The sequence below is a fragment of the Sesamum indicum genome, linkage group LG1, assembly GCF_026168435.1.
Source record: "Sesamum indicum cultivar Baizhima isolate 11 linkage group LG1, ASM2616843v1, whole genome shotgun sequence".
Classification (NCBI taxonomy): Eukaryota; Viridiplantae; Streptophyta; class Magnoliopsida; order Lamiales; family Pedaliaceae; genus Sesamum; species Sesamum indicum.
In genome coordinates, this window is record NC_142657.1 from 22,056,965 (window position 1) to 22,080,133 (window position 23,169).

Below are 23,169 nucleotides of genomic sequence, written 5' to 3' on the forward strand. Positions count from 1 at the left end.
GAAGAATGATCTCCAACATACTTTTCTTGAATAATCAGCATATCGATTTACTAATTATTTTTCATTTAAATGTCTCCCTCAGTTTAAACTTTACTAAAAGGATAAGAGTTGCTATTTTAAATATTTCCTTTTTATTATTTTTCATATTTCAAATTAACTATATTTTATTGCAAAAATTGAGAAAAAGAAAAGTTTGTTAATTATTTAAACAGAAAAACTGGAGCTTATAATTAACATTAGTAGGAGGTTAATTAGATCCAAATCTGGAATGATTAATAAATAATTAAGTGGGGATGGATTGTGAGGAGAGGTAGGGTTTACTTAAACCGACCAATAATGGAGGATTAATTAGAATCACGTGGGAGATATGAACGGCAGTCAAATGCGATTTTAGCGCTGTGATCTCTTGCGATCCAGAATAACGATTCTCTTTTATAGTTGACACTCAACTGTAGCTAATTGTTCAGTTGTTATGTGGTGAAGGCTTTTTCCTTTGATTTCAATGTTTCTTAGCAAATATCAAACGTACCACGTGTGTGCTTGTCTGTGTCTGTGTTGTGTTTTTCCTCCATTCTCTCAAGTCTGCAAGAACTAATAGCGCATAATTGAGTGTCGACGTTACCACAGTTTCGAGAAAAGGGCAAGATTTCAAAGCCATCTGCCAACAAAAACTCCCTCCCTCCCCGACACTGTAATAATAAATAAAAAAGTGACAAAAGTGGTACATGAAAAGTACATAAATAAATTGAATTTCAATAGTCTGGACCCGAGTTACTCCAGCCCAGTTTTCTGGTCCATATCTCTATAACCTTCAACATATCATGGGCTTGGTTCCAAAATGGGACGCCAAACTGTCAATTATTTCGACATAAGAGCACTTTACCTGTCAATAGAATCATATACAACTACTTAACACCTCAGGCATTATAAACACTTTGGATATTTACAAAAACAACTCGGCTGTTGAATTATTTGCTAAAAACTCGTCTATTTCAGCACTATCTTCTCTTGATTATCACTGTACAGACGCTGCTGTTGAAAACAGGCCAGCGGCTTGTCACTGCTCTTCAAATTAAGCATCGATACTGGGTCCTGGATATGCCGGTAGGCTCATGATTCTTTTGTCGAGCACAGGGCCTCCAACTGTAAAATGATAAAGGCTCTGGAACTTCATCCCTTTCAACCCAAGAATCTCATGGACTGCCAACATTTTAGACAAAGATAAGAACCAGTAGAAATCATTTCAAGTACAAAGAAAAATTGTATAATTCTCACTGACAGTGATTTATGAATCCTTTTCACATGTTAGCTGCATGAGCGTCGACTAGTTTATTTTTAGTTTGACTCAGAACTCCATTCATTACGGGCTTGATAGAATCATCAGCAAACAAAACATGACATTAAAACAAGTTTCTTCAACATACCTACAAATCTCTCACATTCACAGAAGCATTAAGCATAAAATACTCCTACTCACTTACACTGACAGTCATTGAGTGAGAGAACACCACACAACTGCACTTATGTTTTTATGATTTTGCAGGGGAGGAAGAAAAAAGACATAATTACTTAACAGTTGTCAGGTAAGTTCTGCACTTATCAGTTTGCTTCTAAATATAATCTGAAACGAGCCACCTCTGTTAGTCTTTGCGGAGAGAAAAGATTTTATATTATAGCTTCAAATCCACCACAATAATTTCTGCAATTGTATTATAGTATCAAAGTAACCAGAAGCTAAGCTTATCAATTTCCTCAGATATTGTATAAAATTCAATAACAGAATACTTGAATCCCGCTAGTCGTTATGAGAAAACAATTATACAATAACAGATAAGGATTTCTTGTGTCACGTTAAAATCATTATGTACGCCGGTCAAATTTTTTTGTCAAATAGTCTCACATATTAAAGATTTACCATTTGTGAATAGTATTTAACAATACTAAAATCATTTTACCATATGAAGTTCATAATAGTCGACAGTCATTTTACGGTTTTACCACATGGCAATTATTTGGCATTCAAAGTCGTCTCACCATATAAAAGATACACTGTTCCTGGATTATTTGACCTGTATATTAAAGATTCAAGTTGAAAACTCTTGAAAGATGCTACCTACCTCTTTATGTATACTACCTGGAAATCAAGTGCCAACTCACAAACAGACTTACTAGGTGCATAGATACAAATTCTTCTGACCCAAATTGTTGTTCTCTTCTCATCGAAAGAATGTTTACCACATCAATGAGGGAAGTGCAGAACTTACAAGAATATTATACAGTTTGTAGAATTCTCTCAGTTGGCACCATTATATATACCACAATATTTTACTAGAAAAGAACACACAAGATATTAAACATGCCGCAGAAGAAAACAAGCCATACACAGATTTCGATTGAGTGAGAAAATCAACTCTTAGAAGAAGGCTTAATAGTCTGTCTACGAAAGCAAATGAGCTATCAATCTTGTGTGAAGTAGAGATAGTTATTATAGTTCATACTCCTACTGAGGGCTATTCAACACTGTGGCCCTCCCAGGATAAGGTTATGAATGGAGTCATGACGTTCATAAGCTTTCCTGAACGGGACCGACTCAAAAAGACGGTTCTGCAAGAATAGTTCGTGATGGATAAACTGAAACAAGTGGCTGACAAATCAACGAAACTTCACAAGAAGAATGAAGAAACAGAAATGGGAGTCCTAATCAATCAACTCATAGGTGGTAAAACCTTCAATGAACTTGATATAAGGCAGCTGAATGGTTTGTACCTTTTGGTTGATGAAAAGCTAAGGAAGCTTCAGAACAGGATGGATGAAATTGACGAGGTGCAAGGGCAACTTTCGGCAACAAACATTGCAGATCATCATTCCCCCTCCTTCCAGGTAGCAGGGGAAACTACGGTGTCAAAAGGTCAAATTAGTGGCATCTTTGGAACACTTCCAATCACTTCAGGGATGGAAAATATGAGAGAAGAGAAATGGTCTAGTGAAAGAATGTCTGTTTTCCAAAACAATCTTGATTTGTTGAAATGGACAGATACAGAGCCTGAACCAACTGAAGCTGCAAGCTCATTCGTTGAAGGAAATCAGGGTGAAGTTCTTGATGCTTTTAATCAGGTATAGCCACCTTATGTCTCCTTATAATACGAGATTAAGTTGCAAGCACCCATAAGATTGTCTTCCCATCAAGAACCTTCCAAATCATGAAAGATTATCACAAATAGAGATTCCACCTTCTAAATTTGTGGTCAAATTTGTTTTACCAGTTTTATATTTTACTTCTACTTCTACTAGGCACAGTTTCATCATTCGTGTAACTCCATCCAAGTTAATAGTAATGCAATTTATTAGTATTTATTTAGTACGTATTTAATGCATTCGGCACATTTTCTACCTCTCGCAACAAGCAAGGCACAGTATGGAACTTTATCCCATGCTTCTGTATTATAATATGAGATTTGTATGGCCTCTAGCAACCAAATTGTTCTGTTACTTCTACTGTGCAGTTCAATCTGCACTGATGGGACTCACCAAATATAAATAGGCACATTTTTTCTTGATTTTCAAGATCAGTTCAATAAGGATCAACAAATATGGCTGCAAACCATAGCACTAACAGTTCATATCTGATGCTATTTTCAAGTTAGCAAAACAATAACCATCAAAATCCCCATAAGGAGGTAACATAAATCCTTGAATGATCTTTAAGAGAGATGAAAAAATGATGACATACCAGGATCATCAAAAAAGCAACCAATTCCAGTAGCAGAAACCCCAACTGCATGGGCTTCAAGATACAAGACTTGGCCAAGCACTCCAGTTTCCCAGAAAAGCCGTGGATACATCCAAGCCCCTCTTTCCTGCAAAGTGGGCTCAAGATGAGCCACCATACCGAGGCTGAAGCATCCATCACTAGCAATGTCCTACGCGACATTGGTAATATCATTAGACGCAAGGAGTACTCAGTCAGATAATATAAAGTTTCCAGCAAATTATATTTATCCTAATACTTTGCAGACTCGTCATAAACTAAATACTATGTTAGGGTTGACAGTAATATAGATTCATAAAAAGGTCATGATCTTGCAACTTATAAATAATTCATATCACATTACAACTCCCAAACCATATACAAGGACCCAGAACACAGGTACCACATAAAAACTTGGCATGTATGCATTTTCACCAGACTTTGTCTAGTTTATTGTGACAAAGACAAAGGGTTCATTGTATCACAAATACCTATTGTGCAATAACCAACTAGGAGGACTGTAGAATTTTCAGATTAGCCACCGACCGGCGGCTAGAAGGGTCTAAGGTTTAAGATTTGAGCAATTTGCAAAGCCTCACACCAGACCTGTAGATTGTCCTGATAGTTCATATGGACTTTCATGTGGACTTCCTAGCTACATCAGCACTTCAGACCAATAGTTAGGTTCTGATACTTTTCCATTTCCAGTTTGCAGGATTCACAGAAACCAGTTACTACGATTACTTAATGGCACGTCAGCAGAAAAGAGTAAAGGCAAGTAATCTGAACATCAGAAAGACAATTTAATTATCTTTAAAGCCTCATAAGAAAACATGGCATATGAACAACCTTCAAACTGGACATTCCATGACATAGTAATAGGCATACCTGATGGCATGAAAGCCGTTTTGAAATCTCCCGACAATCACCTCGTGCAAGTTCATACAGAGGAAGATCAACGGGGCAGTCATCCGGCTTCACCCAATTGAATTCTGATCTTGTAGCTGTTCTAAGCTCACAAAAACTGTCCTCGTTCCTCACTAGAAAGTATAACCCGTTTGGCAAACCTACAACCCTATGAACAAAAAGAACAGCATGAACTTCAGAATCCCAAGGCAAAGCCCGAAACGGCAATGCCAGTTGAGTCCGCTGCTTCCCTCCATTTTCTCCACAACCTGAAGGCATGCAATGCAACAAAATCTGATAGAATGTTTCTCTTGCCATCGTAGTAAAACTATCCATATCAACTGCACTCCTCCGCTTCCTCACCACCTCGCTTAGATTAAACCCCTTATAAGAACTCTCACTTATCATCCGACTGCTCCTGAAAGGCTTAGAAACCAACTCTTTTGCCATTGTTAAGCCCTTTTTCACGGCCTCTGCGGTTCTATAGATGATATCCCAACATATATGCTCTTTACTAAGCATATTAGGTTCCCCCTTCCATTCAAGATTCTGAAACTCGGACAAAGCCACTTTAACCTTCTCATAATCCACCTCAAATCCAACTCCACCACTGGGGAAAACCAACAACACACAATCAGGATGCTCAAATTCAATCTCGGGCATTCTCCCTCTCACCGGCCTGCTAGGAATGCTAAATTTTGGAAAAGTATCTAGTCCCATTAATTTCTCCAACTCTTCATAACCCAATCCATCTAAAAGTCTAACATCCCATCCAAGCCCAGCTGCAGCCATGGAGACTGCCGCTATCGCGTGGCCCACATCGTGATTACAATACCTAAACGCCCTCTCTCCATACTTCCAAGCTTCACGCCAGAAGATAGATGATAATCCAATCAAAAAAGAACCCTCAGGGAAACATCCCGCGAAAAACTCAGATGGAAGTTGAGCTCTAAGCTCCAGCGCGTGCTCTTTCGGCGCATAATGCGCGACGAAAGAGTGTTCCGAGAGGGAATCTATGGCAGGTGAAATGATGTAGGCTTCCGTCGGGTGTAAATTTCCGCTGCTTGGGTTTACGCGCAGCGACCACGTCGAAAACCCAGTTGTCTTCCAGGCTGATAAAGCAAGAGAATTATAGAAGAGTTGAGAAATGGTGGTTTTGGAGATGGGTTTTGGAGATGGGAGGGAATTGAAGAGGGAGGAATAGGGAGGGGAATCTTGGTCATCTGAGGTAGGGTGGAGCAGCGGGAGGAGCGGAGCGGATATGTAGCGGCGGAAGGGGTTGGGCTGGTTGGCCCAGTCGAGGCCATGCGGGCCGCGGGCGTAATTGGTAAAGGAGTGCTTAGTTTGGTTATGGTACTTCAAGACTTGGGTTAAGAGCTCTTGTTTCTCTTCCGTGGCTATTTCTTGTGATGAGGTCGACATGCTGATAAAACGCACAAGCTTTCTTGCGGCGACGGTAGGGATGGAAGGAAGCGGCAAAGATATGTGGCGGCGGCGGCGGTGGTGGTGGTGAAGAGAGAGTGGGAGTCTGTGATGTATGAGAGACATTAGAGGAGGCTGCCCCTGTAATTTTTTATGTCATAAGGAACTGTTTCCCGCTGTTTAGAGAAGTTGCCTTGTTGGTTTTAGAATATTTTGGAAGGTTCCAACTTCTGCCCTTCTCCTAACTTCTGGGAAATGACCATCACTGCTACTCTTTCCTTCCCTTCCTCTTTCTAAATTGGAAAGATAATGTATGGGTAAGCTAGATAAAATTATAAAATATTTTTTTTATTATTTAAAAATTACAAATATCTAATTTAAAAAAAAATAATCATATAGTTTTTAAATTATAAGTTGAAAATTATTACTTTATTCTAATTAAATTAAAAAATTATTTGAAAAAATATAAAAACAAAGTGTTGGGAAAAATAAATAACTCATAAAACATACTAGTCCATAAATTATTTTAGAAACTTATAAAAAAAGCATATAAAACTCATAATATATCATTTAAAATGATATTTTGATCAGTTAACCGTAAAAGTTAAATAGAGGCCTAACGAAGACTTACACAATGAATTTGTTGTTAGACACACACCAATAAGATATTTTTAACTTTTCAAACAACAATAAGAAACTTTTAATTATGTCAAACTTCCCCACATGTGATGTAATTTATCCTTAATAATAATAATTATGATCACATAAAGTATTAATAATTTATATAAAGTAAATTTGAACACTCACATTATGTGTTTCAACATTGGTAGTTATTTATTATTATTATTATCATTATTATTTTTGTATATAAAATAACAATCATTATTATTCAATAATTATAATTTTATTCACTTACATTGACCCATTCTATTTTAATCACTTGGCCATTTTCAAGAGTGTCAAAGTAAATTAATTCAAATATAATTGAGACTCATACATACAAGAATATTTTATGTTTTCTAGAAGTTAGAAACTCCAATCTTATTATTTAGGCAAATCTATTTTTTCCAATGCCAACTATAAAAAGGATCCTCAATTTAAATAAAATATTTAAAATCAAATAGTATGGTAGCCCATACAGAAATTTCACTTTCTTGAATGATTCCTTCTCCTAACTGAAGATTCGATTTAAAAGAAAAGCAAGTGGATCCTCCTCATGTAACAATTTGGCTCGTACTTGATGGGCTGAGCCCAATTTCCATTGGTCTACATGTAATTGGGCCAAGATTTCTTGTTAGCCCAGTAGATCGCAATCTAAGATTGAGCAGTCCAAACTTTTATTTTTAGTATAAACTTTAGTTTTTTCACAATATTTGATAACTTTTTTAATAATTATACTAAAGATAACATTTTATTTAAACTAAACTTTTGATATAAAGTTACAATCTTTAGTTTTTTAATCATATTGCAATTTTTTTCTACCTAATTACATATTATGGTCACTAAATAATTTTTCCATTTCTTTGTTGACCTTAAGAATGAGGTTAATTTTGACAGGAATTAACTTATAAGTTTTATTAATTAGAATCAATCGTGTTAGTAAATCATTGCCAGCAACTATTATATTAAATTTGAATTATTTTATAGATTTTATTTATCAAAATTAATTACGTAATTGAATAATAAAAAATTTATAATTTGATTATAAAAAATATAATTTATTTTTGCCGTATCAGAAATAGTGATAGCAAAGGTCTTTTAGTATATGATTTTAGAGATTATGAGTTCAAATATAAAGCGATGTGTGGAATATTGTGTATACTGAACAATAGGTATTGATATTATTGATCACAACATGATTATTGTAATAAATTTTGTTAAATATTAATATTTGATAAAAAAAATTATAACTAATTATTTCAATTAATAATAGTCTATTACTCGTATTTAAAAAAAAGAAACGTAACAAATAATACGTGCAATGCTAAATAAACTAAATTTTAGCACGAATTCTTGTCAAAGTATAATTTAAAATCTTCAGTCATATTAATTAAAAGGGGTTTAATTTTGATATAACGTGTCGAACAAAATTAATTTTGTTGTTTAATTATTTTATACCGCATCCGAATAATATTAATTTTATTTTTAATGTGGAATGATAATAATTCTGATAATTTTATTTATTTTTTTAATATTATGAATGTGCTATCGAATATAATGATCGGTTATATTTAAAATGTGTGCATATTCAGAAATATATTTTATTTAGTACATGTATATTAATAAAAATCATATGTTGTATATTTAAAAAATATTTAATAGACATGATCTGTATAAATGTAAAAATATAAAATAAATACAGCATCAAAAGTCTGAAAAGATTGAAACGAAAACATTTATGAAAAAATAATAACGAAGTTTTGGTTCTCTCTTCTATGGGTGCTTTGATCACGTGTAACGCATGTCCTAATACAACTGATATGAAGGTGTCGGTTGTTTTTTTTTAAAGTGTCGGTTCTCTCTTTTATGGGTGCTTTGGTCACGTGTAACGCATGTCCTAATACAACTGATATGAAGGGGATAATCATCATCGTCACCACAAAAATTTTATCCTAATCGTACTGCTGCAATGCAGTGCTCCAATTTCAATCTCGCATATGTTCAATACAAACAGCTACAGGATAAGCTGCGTCTCTTTCACTCCTTACAATATTGGGAATGACTAATGCACCTTTGTTTGTTTCATATGGAAAATATAAACAACTTTTCTTATATATATTAAATCATTTTGTTACTTTGGAATGAGAAGTGTGGGTAGATATATTTTGAAAGAATTATTACACGTGTCTAAATTAGGGGTCGGATTTTTGCAATTAGTATAAAGTCCAAAGTGTCCTCAAGCAGCTGAACTGCTTGTCTATAAATAGCCTTGCCCCTGAGCATTTGAAACAGACCAAAATACAAGAGCTCTTCTCTTCTATCTACTTTCTCTTTTAATTGTTGTTCTGTTGGTTGTTCTAAACTTTTTTTTTTCCTACGAGTGTGTGTAAGCTAGTTATAGCTGTGTTAACCTTGGAGAGCTAACGGTTTATACTATCTTCACACGATTTCTTTCTCTTCTTGGTATAAAGAAATTATTCAAGCTTTTGTTTCATGTTTTCCCTATGTAGAATTAAAGAGGCCGTTTGTACGAATTTAGTTGGTGGGGTTAATGGAGAAAGGCGGAGCAATGTTTGCGTGATTCTGTGTTTTAGCAATGACAGCTCAGTTGTTTTGGCTTGAGACTTTAGATGTGTGGTTTGGACGCTTTGTGATTAATTATTTTGCTGGACAAGATAAAACTATGAATCGAAGCATTTCAAGCTACATTCTAATTGGAATTTCTTTGAATTTATTTTAAGTAACTTCATTTTCTGATATGGCAGAGACTTTGAATTCAAGAATCAGAAAAAATGAAAAACATCGGAAAGAGGGGAATTCACTACTTGCAGAGGCTGCAAGCTGCAAATATTCCAAACGACTTGATAGAGAAAGGTCAAAATCGTGTTATTGAGGCATCCCTGACACTTATCCGTGAGAAAGCAAAACTCAAGGTATAATGAGTTTATCAGAGCTTTACGTGTATTGACATGAGATGCCCATTCTTTTATTATAAAGGTCGTGTGCATAAGTGGTTTAGACTCTGAGCAGCTGTTAATTTTGTAAAATGGTTATATTATAATTCCTTTGGCGTAAAGCTGCTTCCTTAATTCTGAAAATAGCTCCTTGGAAGATAATTGTATTGGATATCCAGAGAGATTCGACTTTCCGTTCACGTCAGAAGTAATTGTTTCTATTGGATCTTGATCTCTCGTAAATGCCTACTCTATAACAGGGAGAACTATTGAGAGCTTTGGGAGGTGTGGTGGCATCATCATGTCTTCTTGGAGTTCCTATTGGACACAACTCTTCATTTCTCCAGGGGCCTGCTTTTGCACCTCCTCTTATAAGAGAGGCCATCTGGTGTGGAAGCACAAATTCCAGCACTGAAGAAGGTAGCACTGCATGCATTCAATCAACCTTGCCTTTTCAGTTGCGCCTAGATACTGTTTCCTAAGAAACTTGTTTTTTGAATGATGACATTTCTGTTCTTGGAAACTGATTGATTATGGCCCTCTATCATTTACCACATGTATAATATTTTACATTATTAATTATCTAAATTACAGTAAGAAAAATGATTTCAACACTAATAGACAGTTCTTATTTTCTTTTTTTTTTGGGGGTGGGGGGTTGCGTCTCTAATAAACAGACAAATCAACTTACTGTACAGAATGCTACAGTTAGCCTTGGGCTCCTTTTTTATGTATTTTGATCACAAGCTTTGACACCTTCCAATTTCTGGATTCTTCTGTTATAGTATCTGGATTCTTTTTGAAATGTGGCATTTACTTGTTTTGGTTTCTTCGGCTGAAAACTATATAGCAACATAACAATCCCGAGACTTTGCAGGTAAAGAGGTGGACGACCCACGAGTCCTAACTGATGCTGGTGATCTGCCGGTTCAGGAGTTACGAGATTGTGGAGTAGATGATGACAGATTAATGAGTATCATAAGCGAATCTGTGAAGCTAGTGATGGAACAAGTAAGCTCTATTTTCAATACCTCATGTATTCAGGAAAACTTTTTGGATACTCGAAGTAATCACGTGAATTCATTGTAATAATTATTTATTTTCCAAACGTCAGGAACCATTGCGGCCATTGGTTCTAGGGGGCGACCACTCTCTTTCATATCCAGTGGTGAGAGCAGTGTCTGAGAAGCTGGGAGGACCAGTTGATATTCTTCACCTTGATGCTCATCCTGATATTTATGATGCTTTTGAGGGAAATAAATATTCTCATGCATCTTCTTTTGCAAGAATTATGGAGGGGGGTTATGCTCGGCGCCTATTGCAGGTAATCTGAGTTTGTTATTGGTTGCTGCTTATATACAGTCATGGTCTATTATCTTTTAAGAGTGATTTCTGCAGCTGCATTGAGCTTTAACGGGCTTATGAAAAATTTCTCATGTTTATTCTAAATGCATCTGCAGGTTGGAATCAGATCAATAAACCCTGAAGGCCGTGAACAGGGGAAACGGTTTGGTGTGGAGCAATATGAAATGAGAACATTTTCCAGGGATAGACAGCTGTTAGAGAATCTGGTTTCTCCCTCTCTCTCTCTCTCTCTATCCCCCCCCCCCCCTTCTGTCTTCCATGTTTCCTTTTTCTGTCTTCTTACTAGCTGAATGACTTTTGTGGAATTTTCGGAATTATAGATCTGAAGATGTGGTAAATAACATTTTAATCAGTCTGTATAGCTGGATTACACCAAAACTGTAGAGAATATCTGGTGCATTCTTGTTAATTTATAACTTTGAACAAAACATAAAGTTTTTCTTGGATTCTGATTTGTTATTTTGTCCTCTGAATGCTTTTGATTGTTGAGAATCCAGTTCACAGTTTTGCATACATGTAGCAGTTAACAAAGTTCTCATGTTAATTGGTGACAAGGATCAGTTAACAATTGCAAAGAATCAAATTTGGGAATATATTCTGCCAATCTATTCCTCCTTATCTTTTGCGGCATGATTTTTTGTTTGCAGAAACTTGGTGAAGGCGTAAAAGGTGTCTATATTTCTGTAGATGTGGACTGTCTTGATCCAGCATATGCTCCTGGAGTATCTCACATTGAGCCAGGAGGCCTCTCTTTCCGTGATGTTCTAAACATACTTCACAACCTTAAAGGCGATATTGTTGGTGCAGATGTTGTTGAGTTCAACCCACAACGGGACATTGTTGGTGGGATGACGGCAATGGTTGCTGCTAAACTAGTGAGAGAATTGTCTGCCAAGATATCAAAATGAATGGATCCAATCATCCAGTAGGATGTTAAACACCTTTTTAGATCGGAAAAGGAAAATGAAATGACAGTTCAGCTATTGTATTAATAAATGCCTGTATTTTCAAATAAAGTCCCACTGTGCAACTTAGATAAATGCTTCTGAAACGCCCACAAGCAGATACTGTGGGATTTGCCAGAAAATACTCAAAGAACTTCTTCCTCTCTCATTTGCATACTTTAGTCTGCATTGCTCGACTAGTCCTGCAGCTATCATGGCAATGATCGATATCACCAGGCCTATTCCCATTCTTTGTAGCTCACTTGGCATCTTTGGCTCTTTCTTGGTTAGTTTGATGTATAACGGTACAATCACCTTCTCGTAGCAGATGATGAAAGTCGATGTGCTTATGATGTCAAAGGCGGTCATGCTGGCCGGGGGGATGTGGAAATTGGATATCTGTGTGTTCATGGTTGCTCCCTGCTCCACGAAAAGTGAGAGTACTTGTACGAATACTACAGATGCCATAATGGAGCAGAACCATATTGGAAGCAACCTTAGCACACATTTTACTTCCTCAACTTGCGTAACTGTACAAAGATGCCATGGATTTGGAGTTTGCCCTTTGCTTGATAACAAGATCTTGTCTGATGGGGTCATTACTGCTGCCCTGTCAAGACACCTGTTGCCATATACAGCCAACCGTTACAGATAATGGCCATTTCAAGTATTAATATATAGAGAGTTTTTGAAAAATATAATAGAAATCTGTACAGACAACGAGAATATTCGTACAATTATATTAAACAGGCACCCATTAACCACACACGACTAGGAGTTTCTGTGGAATATAGTCTAGGAGAAAGCCCCTAGGATTCTCGTACAGAGTATAATGTTTTGGTCAAAGCTCCATACACTATCATTTAGGACCTCAATGTGATGAGAAGAGCATTACATTGCAGACTCACTTGCAAGATACCAGATTTTTACTTGCAGGGAATACAGATATTCTAACAGCAGTAACGCACAAGAACTATGGAACATAAAAGATGATGTTTTTCTCAAGTCAGATGAGTTCAAATCTACCAGAGACTTACTTGAATCATCTGTACGTGATATTCTTTGAGCGAATTCCTTTCCATCTTTACCATGAACTTCATATAGCCCTTCTATAGTTATTATTATTATTGTAAATATAATAACAATCATTATTATTCAATAATTATAATTTTATTCACTTACTATTGACCCATTCTCTGTCAATCACTTGGCCATTTTCAAAAGTGTCAAAGTAAATTAATTCAAATGTAACTGAGATTCATACATACAAAAATATTTTATGTTTTCTAGAAGTTAGAAACTCCAATCTTATTATTTAGGCAAATTTATTTTTTCCAATGCCAACTATAAAAACGATCCTCAATTTAAATAAAATTTTTTAAAATCAAATAGTATGGTAGCCCATACAAAATTCCACCTTCTCCTAACTTAAGATTCCATTTAAAAGAAAAGCCCTCGTGTAACAATTGGGTTCGTACTTGATGGGCCGAGCCCAATTTCCATTGGTCTACAAGTAATTGGGCCAAGATCTCTTGTTAGCCCAGTAAATCGTAATCTAAGATTGAGCAGCCCAAACATATATTTTTAGTATAATTTATAATTTTCGTGAAGGTCTTTCAGTAATTAATAAGTGGATTAAATTCAAACTTAAAGTGTAGAAAACCCCAAAAAGTGTAATAAATTAAAGGAGTATTAAAAAAGCATGAGGTGGGAACTATATTCGCTGTGAAGCGGCTAACGGAGTGGAGTACATAGAGTTGCGTGAGGAAGCAGTTGTGGCACGAAAAACAAGTGAAAAGGCTTTATAGTTACGATGAATAATATCAAACCCTCCACCTTAAAACTTTCCTATTTGGGAAGTGAACAATTCTACCCTCTGCATAAACCCAAACCAAATTAAAAAACATATTAATAAAATTGATGCTGTGTGATTTTAAAAGTTATGTATTTAAACATTATTTTATGTGTGGAATATTGTATTCTACTTAATAGTATGTATCGATATTATTAATTAGAATACGATTATTGTAATAATTTTTATTAAATAGTATAATTAATTTATTTCAATTAATAATAATTTATTACTTTTATTTAAAAAAAATCTAACAAATAATAGGTGTAATACTAAATCAACTAAATTTTAGCAATCAAAGTATAATTTAAAATCTTATGTCATATTAATTAAAAGGGGTTTTAATTTTGATATCGCATGTCGAACAAAATTAGTTTTATTGTCTAATTATTATATTCCACACCCGAATAATATTAATGTGGAAGGATTATAAGTATGATGATTTTATTTATTTTTTAATATTATGAATGCGTTATTGAATATAATGATCGTATATATTGAAAATGTCTCTATATTCAGAATTATATTTTATTTAGTACATGTATATTAATAAAAATCATATGTTGATTATTTAAAAAAATATTTCAGACATAATCTGTATAAATGTAAAATATAAAATAAATACAATATCAAAAGTGTGAAAAGATTGAAACAAAAACCTTTATGAAAAAAGTAATAACCAAGTGTCGTTCTTTTTGTATTTTTTTTTAGGTGTACTTCTCTTTTATGAGTGCTTTGATTACGTGTAACGCATGTCCTAATCCAACTGATATGAAGGGGATAATCATCATCGTGACCGCAAATAATTTACGAAAACGGGCACTTATATTAAGTAATAAATCATGTCCTAATCGTATTGCTGCAGTGCAATGCTCCAATTTGAGCAGTCTCGTATATATTCAGTACAACAGCAACGAGAAAAGCCGCGTTTCTTTTTACTCCTTACAACTTTTCCCTTCTCACACACACATCACGCACTGGTCTGGCTCCCTTCTCCTTCATCGCTTCTTCTCACTCGGGTAAGTCTTTGTTTCCTGAATTTCTTCAATAATCGCTTTTCTTCCAGTCACTGTATGTGTAGATTCTTTACTGTCTATTCTCGTTATCTATGTGTGCGTGTGTTTGCAGTTTGGAGTACTGGGATGATCGCTTTGCGACGTCGAAACCAGGATCCTGTAGTTGTGTTTAATTCATGGAATAATTTTACTTGTGTTCATTGAGAGAGAGTATCTGCGGAGGAAGTTGGGGTTGGCCCTTGTAATTAATTGCGTGACAAACTGTCTAAGGAAATGAAATTTGGATTAAAGTTTAACAGGAAAGGCTTTTAGCTGCCCTTTTTCTTTCTCTTCCTGGTATAAAGATATTATTCAGAATTTTGTTTCATGTTTTCCCTATGTAGAATTGAAGAGGCCGTTTGTACGAATTTAGTTGGTGGGGTTAATGGAGAAAGGCGGAGCAATGTTTGCGTGATTCTGTGTTTTAGCAATGACACCTCAGTTGTTTTGGCTTGAGATTTTAGATATGTGCTTTGGAAGCTTTGTGATCAATTATTTTGCTGGACAAGATAAAACTATGAATTGAAGCATTTCAAGCTACATTCTAACTGGAATTTCTTTTAATACAGTGTATTGTTTTATTTCTTAAGTAACTTAATTTTCTGATATGGCAGAGATTTGAATTCAAGAATCAGAAAAAATGATAAACATTGGAAAGATGGGAATTCACTACTTGCAGAGGCTGAAAGCTGCAAATGTTCCAAACGACTTGATAGAGAAAGGTCAAAATCGTGTTATTGAGGCATCCCTGACACTTATCCGTGAGAGAGCAAAACTCAAGGTATAATGAGTTTAGCGGAGCTTTACGTGTATTAACATGAGATGCCCATTCTTTTATTTTCAAAGACAAATTAAGATGGAAAAAAGTTTGTGAGCATAAGTGGTTTAGACTCTGAGCAGCTGTTAATTTTGTAAAATGGTTATACTATAACTCCTTTGGCGTAAAGCTGCTTCCTTAATTCTGAAAATAGCTCCTTGGAAGATAATACTATTGGATATCCAGAGAGATTCCACTTTCCATTCACGTCAGAAGTAATTGTTTCTGTTGGATCTTGATCTCTCGTAAATGCTTACTCTATAACAGGGTGAACTATTGAGAGCTTTGGGAGGTGTGGTGGCATCATCATCTCTTCTTGGAGTTCCTATTGGACACAACTCTTCATTTCTCCAGGGGCCTGCTTTTGCACCTCCCCGTATAAGAGAGGCCATCTGGTGTGGAAGCACAAATCCCAGCACTGAAGAAGGTAGCACTGCATGCATTCGATCAACCTTGTTGCCTTTTCAGTTGGACCTAGATACTGTCTCGTAAGAAACTTGTTTTTTGATGATGACATTTTTGTTCTTGGAAACTGATTGATTATGGCCCTCTATCATTTACAACATGTATAATATTTTAAATTATTGATTATCTAAATTACAGTAAGAAAAATGATTTCAACACTAATAGACAGTTCTGTTTTTTTTTTTTTGGGTTGCGTCTCTAATAAACAGACAAATCAACTTACTGTAGAGAATGCTACAGTTAGCCTTGGGCTCCTTTTTTATGTATTTTGATCACAAGCTTTGACAACTTCCAATTTCTGGATTCTTCTGTTATAGTATCTGGATTCTTTTTGAAATGTGCCATTTACTTGTTTTGGTTTCTTCGGCTGAAAACTATATAGCAATATAAGTTCTTAACAATCCTGAGACTTTGCAGGTAAAGACCTGAACGATCCACGAGTCCTCACTGATGTTGGTGATGTGCCGGTTCAGGAGTTACGAGATTGCGGAGTAGATGATGACAGATTAATGAGTATAATAAGCGAATCTGTGAAGCTAGTGATGGAACAAGTAAGCTCTATTTTCAATACCTCATATATTCAGGAAAACTTTTTAGATACTCGATATAACGACGTGAACTAATTGTAATAATTATTTATTTTTCAAATGTCAGGAACCATTGCGGCCATTGGTTCTAGGGGGCGACCACTCTATTTCATTTCCAGTGGTGAGAGCAGTGTCTGAGAAGCTGGGAGGACCAGTTGATATTCTTCACCTTGATGCTCATCCTGATATTTATCATGCTTTTGAGGGAAATAAATATTCTCATGCATCTTCTTTTGCAAGAATTATGGAGGGGGGTTATGCTCGGCGACTATTGCAGGTAATCTGAGTTTGTTATTGGTTGCTGTTTATATACAGTCATGGTCTATTATCTTTGAAGAGTGATTTCTGCAGCTGCATTGAGCTTTAACGGGCTTATGAAAAATTTCTCATGTTTATTCTAAACGCATCTGCAGGTTGGAATCAGATCAATAAACCCTGAAGGCCGTGAACAGGGGAAACGGTTTGGTGTGGAGCAATATGAAATGAGAACATTTTCCAGGGATAGACAGCTGTTAGAGAATCTGGTTTCTCCTTCACTCTCTCTATTCCCCCCCCCCCCCCCTTCTGTCTTCCATGTTTCCTTTTTCTGTCCTTTTAATAGCTGAATGACTTTTGTGGAATTTTCGGAATTATAGATCTGAAGATGTGGTAAATAACATTTCAGTCAGTCTGTATAGCTGGATTGCACGAAAACTGTAGAGAATATCTGGTGCATTCTTGTTAATTTATAACTTTGAACAAAGCATAAAGTTTTCCTTGGATTTTGATCTGTTATTTTGTCCTCTGAATGCTTTTGATTGTTGGGAATCCAGTTCTTTATCCAGTTCACAGTTTTGCATACATGTAGCAGTTAACAAAGTTGTCATGTTAATTGCTAACAAGGATCGGTTAACAATTGCAAAGAATCAAATTTGGGAATATATTCTGCCAATCTATTCCAACTTATCTTTTGCGGCATGATTTTTTGTTTGCAGAAACTTGGTGAAGGCGTAAAAGGTGTCTATATCTCTGTAGATGTGGACTGTCTTGATCCAGCATTTGCTCCTGGAGTATCTCACATTGAGCCAGGAGGCCTCTCTTTCCGTGATGTTCTGAACATACTTCACAACCTTAAAGGCGATGTTGTTGCTGCAGATGTTGTTGAGTTCAACCCACAACGAGACACTGTTGATGGGATGACTGCAATGGTTGCTGCTAAACTAGTGAGAGAATTGACTGCCAAGATATCAAAATGAATGGATCCAATCATCCCACATAATTGCGTCTCATATTTAGTGGTCGTTATGATTCTACAGAATTCTAGTGGAGAAAGTAGGATGTTAACAATTTATTCCGTGGTGGCTGCAAGAACCAGTTGATTCCTAGTCTCTTGAGACGTGCCAGCTCGGAAAGAAATGAGTTGCAAGTTCACTTTTAGATTGATAGTTTCCAGGGGCCATGTAGCCTCATTATATGCTTAAACACCTTTTTAGATCTGAAAAGGAAAATGAAATGACAGTTCAGCTATTGTATTCATAAATGCCTGTATTGTCAAATAAAGTCAAAACCTGATACTATTTTTTAGTCGATCATTTCCAGCAGTTCATTATATAATAGTGAGTTGTCTTTTACACGTGCTATATTTTTGGACCACAAGACTATCTTTTCAAGTAAAGTTCCCATAATGTTTTTATAGGATTTGACTGATAGAAATAATGATGACTTTGAGTAAAGTTGCTCACATAGTAACAAAGAACAATGGATCCTTGACCTTGGAAATGAATTCAACTTCAAGATATGGTCATATTTTGAGTTACTGTTAAGCTTTTGTGAAGAGGAATAAAGATTTGTTTTCACTTCCAAAAATCTTGCGTCCTCTATGCTTAAAGACTACACTTTTACCCTTGTAAACTTCATGCTTTTTCTTCACTGTTTTCCTACTCCCAGAAGCTACAGATAAGGTAAGGTGAGTCGTCGTCTTCATCGAGTCAAGGCAAAGCTGGTGTTTCCTTCCCATCGTCTCGTTTTTCTATCTCGATACACTTAAACCGGTTTGCACAGGTGATGAATAGCACAAGATCAAAAGCAATCAAAGCAGCCGACAAGAAGAAAAATCTGTCCAAATGACCTTCATTCAGATTTGGAGGTATCCAGCCAGGCTTCCCATGCTTTGATGTCACCTTCATAACCAGAGTTAATATTATGGTGCAGAGATAGCTACCTAAGGCCGACGAAGACATTGACAAACCAATCCCCAAGCTCTTTAACCTGTCCGGTATCTGTGTAGCAAAGAATTCCCACTGTGCAACGTAGATAAATGCTTCTGAAACGCCCACAAGCACATACTGTGGGATTTGCCAGAAAATACTCAAAGAACTTATTTCTCTCTCATTTGCATACTTTAGTCTGCATTGCTCGACTAGTCCTGCAACTATCATGGCAATGATCGATATTACCATGCCTATTCCCATTCTTTGTAGCTCGCTTGGCATCTTTGGCTCTTTCTTGGTTAGTTTGATGTATAACGGTACAATCACCTTCTCGTAGCAGATGATGAAAGTTGATGTGCTTATGATGTCAAAGGCGGTCATGCTGGCCGGGGGGATGTGGAAATTGGATATCTGTGTGTTCATGGTTGCTCCCTGCTCCACGAAAAGTGAGAGTACTTGTACGAATACTACAGATGCCATAATGGAGCAGAACCATATTGGAAGCAACCTTAGCACACATTTTACTTCCTCAACTTGCGTAACTGTACAAAGATGCCATGGATTTGGAGTTTGCCCTTTGCTTGATAACAAGATCTTGTCTGATGGGGTCATTACTGCTGCCCTGTCAAGACACCTGTTGCCATATACAGCCAACCGTTACAGATAATGGCCATTTCAAGTATTAATATATAGAGAGTTTTTGAAAAATATAATAGAAATCTGTACAGACAACGAGAATATTCGTACAATTATATTAAACAGGCACCCATTAACCACACACGACTAGGAATTTCTGTGGAATATAGTCTAGGAGAAAGCCCCTAGGATTCTCGTACAGAGTATAATGTTTTGGTCAAAGCTCCATACACTATCATTTAGGACCTCAATGTGATGAGAAGAGCATTACATTGCAGACTCACTTGCAAGATAACAGATTTTTAATAGCAAGGAATACAGATATTCCAACAGCACTAATGCACAAGAACTATGGAACATAAAAAATGATGTTTTTCTGAAGTCAGATGAGTTAAAATCTACCAGAGACTTACTTGAAATCATCTGTATGTGATATTCTTTGAGCACATTCCTTTTCATCCTTACCATGAACTTCATATAGCCCTTCTCCATGTGACGGTAAATCCATCTTTAGTTTCCTCACACAAGCAACAATCACCTGACAGAATCTAGAAATAGGATTACCAGAGGGCCTAGTGTGCCGATATCTGGAAGTCCCACTTAGTAGGAAAATTAAAGCCAAGAAGCCACAAAACGTCGATATCCAAAAGGCCAACACCCATTTCCCCAGATTTTCTATATAAACTAATACTGTCTCTGCTATCAATGATCCAAGGTTGAGCGCGACATAGTAATAGCTGAAAAATTTTGTTTTTGACTTATTTTCTTCTGAATCTTCCTCATCAAATTGATCTGCACCCAATGTGGCTAGTGCTGGTTCTATAGCCCCACTTCCCAGAGCTAGCAAGTATACTGATACGTAGAAACTAGCAAGTTTAGCTGGTGATGGCTGGTTGCACATTTCTCCAATCTTTCCACAACCCTTTGGTTCAAGCATGAATTCTTGAGTTGACACAGACAATAGTACCAGTCCCTGCAAGACAAAAGTGTTTTGTTACTGTACTCACAAAACACTCTTAGAAGTGACTGAAACTTGGACAAGAGAATAACCTCAAGAAAGCCAACTTGTTTAAATAGCTCTCTGTTAAGATTTTAAGCTTCTCGGATAATAGCATTATGCATCAAAATATATCACAAACCAACCAATCTACTATTTCTAGACAAATGAGTTACAGTTAGAACTACACTGAGTTAAGAGATTATCCAGCTTGGCTCGAATTTGAAAACTTAAGGAGCAACTTAATAAGCCGAGGTAGGCTTGAGCAGATTACCATGCTATAAATGATATCAGTTAACAGGAACGTTTGGTCAATAGCAATTCTAAGAAGGTCAGATAGCTTACTTACAATGACCAAAACAACTTGAAAGACTACACAAGTAAGGTATCTTCCCAAGTATGAGTCACTGAGAAAAGCACCAAACAGAGTGCAGATGTTAAGAGTTCCCATCCATGTACTAAATGTCTTTGCTGCATCTGCATTTGACTGCCTCAACACCGATTTTGAGAAAAGAACCATATTTACTTCTACCCCCGTAAATGCCAGTGCAGCAAGTCCTTCACTTACTGAACAACAAATAGATCAAACGCACTTTACGTTATACTCAAATGATATATCACATAAAATGAGAGGACATCTTTATAAAATGCTCGTCGTTTTAGGTGATTTTACTCTTATAAATGCTCATACTTCCTTTAAATCATCTGTTCTTTCCATTTACGCTAAGAAAATGAGATTAAGAGCAGCCTTGAATACCATTCTTTCATCCAAGATCCGATCTTTTTCATTTCATTTCATTTGTACATGTATACAATGCCTGCCACATTGATGCTATTCAAGAAAACATTTAAAGATGAGAATCAACAAGATAAATACCAAGCAGAAGAAATCCTGATCTCCAACCACCAGTTTTTTCTTTCACTGCTGGTTTTCTGTACATATCGATTGCCCCATCTTTGGTGCAAGTGTCCAGGAGTCCAGTTCCTCTTTCCTGCATATTACAGATCAAGTTCAGTGTCGATTGAATCTAGAGAAGTAAGAGGTTATTGTACTCTGAGCATTTAAAATTGTGGAATGGCACTTACCATGTCTTTTCAACCAAAAAGAATGTAGTCCTATATAATAAAAACAGCTAGTTACTATTGTTTTAGTGAACAGTTATTTAAGCTACTGGCACTCATGCCGGTTCAATAAAAGCAAGGAAGTAGCTAAACAAGTTCGAATAAAATAACAAACAACAATGATAATAACAAGACTACTGGTAAACAATATGAAAATAAAGTGACACTAAGATAAGAATTTCTCTAAAGTATTTTAATCATTGAAAGTTAGAAGAAAGCCTCCATTTAGCTAAATGTGTACTTTTATGATCACATGTTGCATTATTAAATCAGCACTATGGGCACATCAGGTCCACTTAATTCTTACTCCCCCCTTTCCAATAAGCCTCCTTACAAAAAATAAAGTTTTTTGCTGCTTGAGCCAGACAGGAAACAGGATCACGAATTAAGTTTTCTTGATATGCCATCGACGCTCTTGGGTCCTTCTTCTAGAATCCCATGTCAAAGTTTTCCAAACATGAATTCATTACAATCTTGATACTTATCCTAATCTAACACAACAAACAAAATTCAACCACATTTTAAGGCCATCCCACGTTTATTTTTCTGTCATTCATCCATTTTCAGGAAGAGCTGATTGCTCATGATTCATAAAAACAGGCCGAACAAGTCCAATAATAGTATTTTATTTCCCAACAAACAAAGGTACACACAGACAGAAAAGGGAGTTTGCTTTCCTTCTGTTGCTTTGGGAGTGAACAGAGTGTGCTTAATCCTCAATCATATCGATCAGTGAGATGCACTCATTTCCTCCTTGACAGACATGCTAAAGATCAAATCTTTGTAAAGTATAAATGAATCAGTTGTAAAGGGATTTCCACAATGATTATGCTGTATGAAGTATTTCTTAACTTGAAAAACAAAAAAGATAAATAAATAAACAAACAAGCATAAAGAATTATACTGCATGATTGTGTAGATAAAGAACAGGAAGAAGAAAATCATCGCGACTTGACAGACTGCATTTCCATCCATCATTATGCTGCACATGAATTCTTGATTTGAGGATCAAAAAAAGACAAATAAAGTCGAGTGCTAAAGCAAGATTCATGCATAAGAATACAACGAATAAGTAAAAATCCAATTAGACTATGTATCCTGAAATAGTTAAGCAAATTTCATGTCAAAAGATTTGGTTCCACTAACTGCTGAACCAAAGTTGCAATCTTTTTCCCTGTTTGCAAGTCAACAATCGACCCTATAAGCATAAAATACTGGAAAAACTTTAGCTCCAACATATGATGGATTTATATGTATACAAACAACAAAAAGAAGCTCTGCAAATGCGACTTTTAATTCTCCATGAACCTTGGAATCATTGGAAACAGCAGAAATGTCAGTGTTGCTACTGGCCTGCTGTTCTGTCTCCATTTTTCTTGACAATAAGGCTAGAGAGAGAGAGAGAGAGAAATTAAGAACCAGAGGAAAGCAAATACTGGAGATGTTGAGA

At 36.0% G+C, this 23,169-nt stretch overlaps 4 protein-coding genes and 1 pseudogene across 6 annotated transcripts; 2 read left to right on the top strand and 3 right to left on the bottom strand.

Annotated features, from left to right (window-relative positions):
- Positions 1 to 722: 722 nt before the first annotated feature.
- Positions 723 to 6,360, bottom strand: LOC105171157 (nitroreductase family protein). 2 transcript variants are annotated; one of them, XM_088885957.1, is made up of 3 exons: positions 4,637 to 6,360; positions 3,731 to 3,857; positions 723 to 1,200 (listed from the first exon to the last, which is right to left on the bottom strand). In XM_088885957.1, the coding sequence occupies exons 1-3, from the start codon at positions 6,200 to 6,202 to the stop codon at positions 1,073 to 1,075; spliced, it is 1,821 nt and encodes a 606-aa protein (XP_088742083.1). In that variant the 5' UTR covers positions 6,203 to 6,360; the 3' UTR covers positions 723 to 1,072. The 2 variants fall into 2 exon arrangements, with proteins under 2 accessions (XP_088742083.1, XP_011090488.2); XM_011092186.3 differs by having other exon boundaries at positions 3,731 to 3,920; positions 4,637 to 6,358.
- Positions 6,361 to 9,173: 2,813 nt separating this feature from the next.
- Positions 9,174 to 12,168, top strand: LOC148789532 (arginase 1, mitochondrial-like). Its single transcript, XM_088875139.1, has 6 exons — positions 9,174 to 9,669; positions 9,951 to 10,110; positions 10,568 to 10,701; positions 10,805 to 11,014; positions 11,151 to 11,261; positions 11,703 to 12,168. The coding sequence occupies exons 1-6, from the start codon at positions 9,529 to 9,531 to the stop codon at positions 11,961 to 11,963; spliced, it is 1,017 nt and encodes a 338-aa protein (XP_088731265.1). The 5' UTR covers positions 9,174 to 9,528; the 3' UTR covers positions 11,964 to 12,168.
- LOC148789533 (protein NRT1/ PTR FAMILY 7.3 pseudogene) lies at positions 12,087 to 13,081 on the bottom strand (annotated as a pseudogene).
- Positions 13,082 to 14,704: 1,623 nt separating this feature from the next.
- Positions 14,705 to 18,346, top strand: LOC105171167 (arginase 1, mitochondrial). 2 transcript variants are annotated; one of them, XM_088884072.1, is made up of 7 exons: positions 14,705 to 14,870; positions 15,521 to 15,687; positions 15,991 to 16,150; positions 16,606 to 16,739; positions 16,843 to 17,052; positions 17,189 to 17,299; positions 17,750 to 18,346. In XM_088884072.1, exons 2-7 carry the CDS (start codon positions 15,547 to 15,549, stop codon positions 18,008 to 18,010), a joined length of 1,017 nt encoding a protein of 338 aa, XP_088740198.1. In that variant the 5' UTR covers positions 14,705 to 14,870; positions 15,521 to 15,546; the 3' UTR covers positions 18,011 to 18,346. The 2 variants fall into 2 exon arrangements, with proteins under 2 accessions (XP_088740198.1, XP_088740199.1); XM_088884073.1 differs by lacking the exon at positions 14,705 to 14,870 and adding an exon at positions 14,980 to 15,203.
- Positions 18,347 to 18,500: 154 nt separating this feature from the next.
- Positions 18,501 to 21,673, bottom strand: LOC105174225 (protein NRT1/ PTR FAMILY 7.3-like). The gene is made up of 4 exons (XM_020693362.2): positions 21,475 to 21,673; positions 20,947 to 21,164; positions 20,014 to 20,573; positions 18,501 to 19,598 (listed from the first exon to the last, which is right to left on the bottom strand). Exons 1-4 carry the CDS (start codon positions 21,593 to 21,595, stop codon positions 18,743 to 18,745), a joined length of 1,755 nt encoding a protein of 584 aa, XP_020549021.1. The 5' UTR covers positions 21,596 to 21,673; the 3' UTR covers positions 18,501 to 18,742.
- Between the last annotated feature and the right edge of the window lie 1,496 nt (positions 21,674 to 23,169).

Excerpts from the sequence above, each read along its gene's own strand:
- LOC105171167 (XM_088884072.1), top strand. The coding sequence starts at position 15,547 with ATGATAAACATTGGAAAGATGGGAATTCACTACTTGCAGAGGCTGAAA. Across the intron at positions 16,151-16,605 it reads AAATCCCAGCACTGAAGAAG|GTAAAGACCTGAACGATCCA; the intron begins GTAGCACTGCAT and ends GAGACTTTGCAG. Across the intron at positions 16,740-16,842 it reads TGAAGCTAGTGATGGAACAA|GAACCATTGCGGCCATTGGT; the intron begins GTAAGCTCTATT and ends TTCAAATGTCAG.
- LOC148789532 (XM_088875139.1), top strand. The coding sequence starts at position 9,529 with ATGAAAAACATCGGAAAGAGGGGAATTCACTACTTGCAGAGGCTGCAA. Across the intron at positions 10,111-10,567 it reads AAATTCCAGCACTGAAGAAG|GTAAAGAGGTGGACGACCCA; the intron begins GTAGCACTGCAT and ends GAGACTTTGCAG. Across the intron at positions 10,702-10,804 it reads TGAAGCTAGTGATGGAACAA|GAACCATTGCGGCCATTGGT; the intron begins GTAAGCTCTATT and ends TCCAAACGTCAG.
- LOC105171157 (XM_011092186.3), bottom strand. The coding sequence starts at position 6,202 with ATGTCTCTCATACATCACAGACTCCCACTCTCTCTTCACCACCACCAC. Across the intron at positions 3,921-4,636 it reads AACGGCTTTCATGCCATCAG|GACATTGCTAGTGATGGATG; the intron begins GTATGCCTATTA and ends AATGTCGCGTAG. Across the intron at positions 1,201-3,730 it reads TTGCTTTTTTGATGATCCTG|TCCATGAGATTCTTGGGTTG; the intron begins GTATGTCATCAT and ends AAATGTTGGCAG.
- LOC105174225 (XM_020693362.2), bottom strand. The coding sequence starts at position 21,595 with ATGCAGGAAAGAGGAACTGGACTCCTGGACACTTGCACCAAAGATGGG. Across the intron at positions 20,574-20,946 it reads TTCAAGTTGTTTTGGTCATT|GGACTGGTACTATTGTCTGT; the intron begins GTAAGTAAGCTA and ends TTTGTCTTGCAG. Across the intron at positions 19,599-20,013 it reads TCACATACAGATGATTTCAA|GTGTCTTGACAGGGCAGCAG; the intron begins GTAAGTCTCTGG and ends ATATGGCAACAG.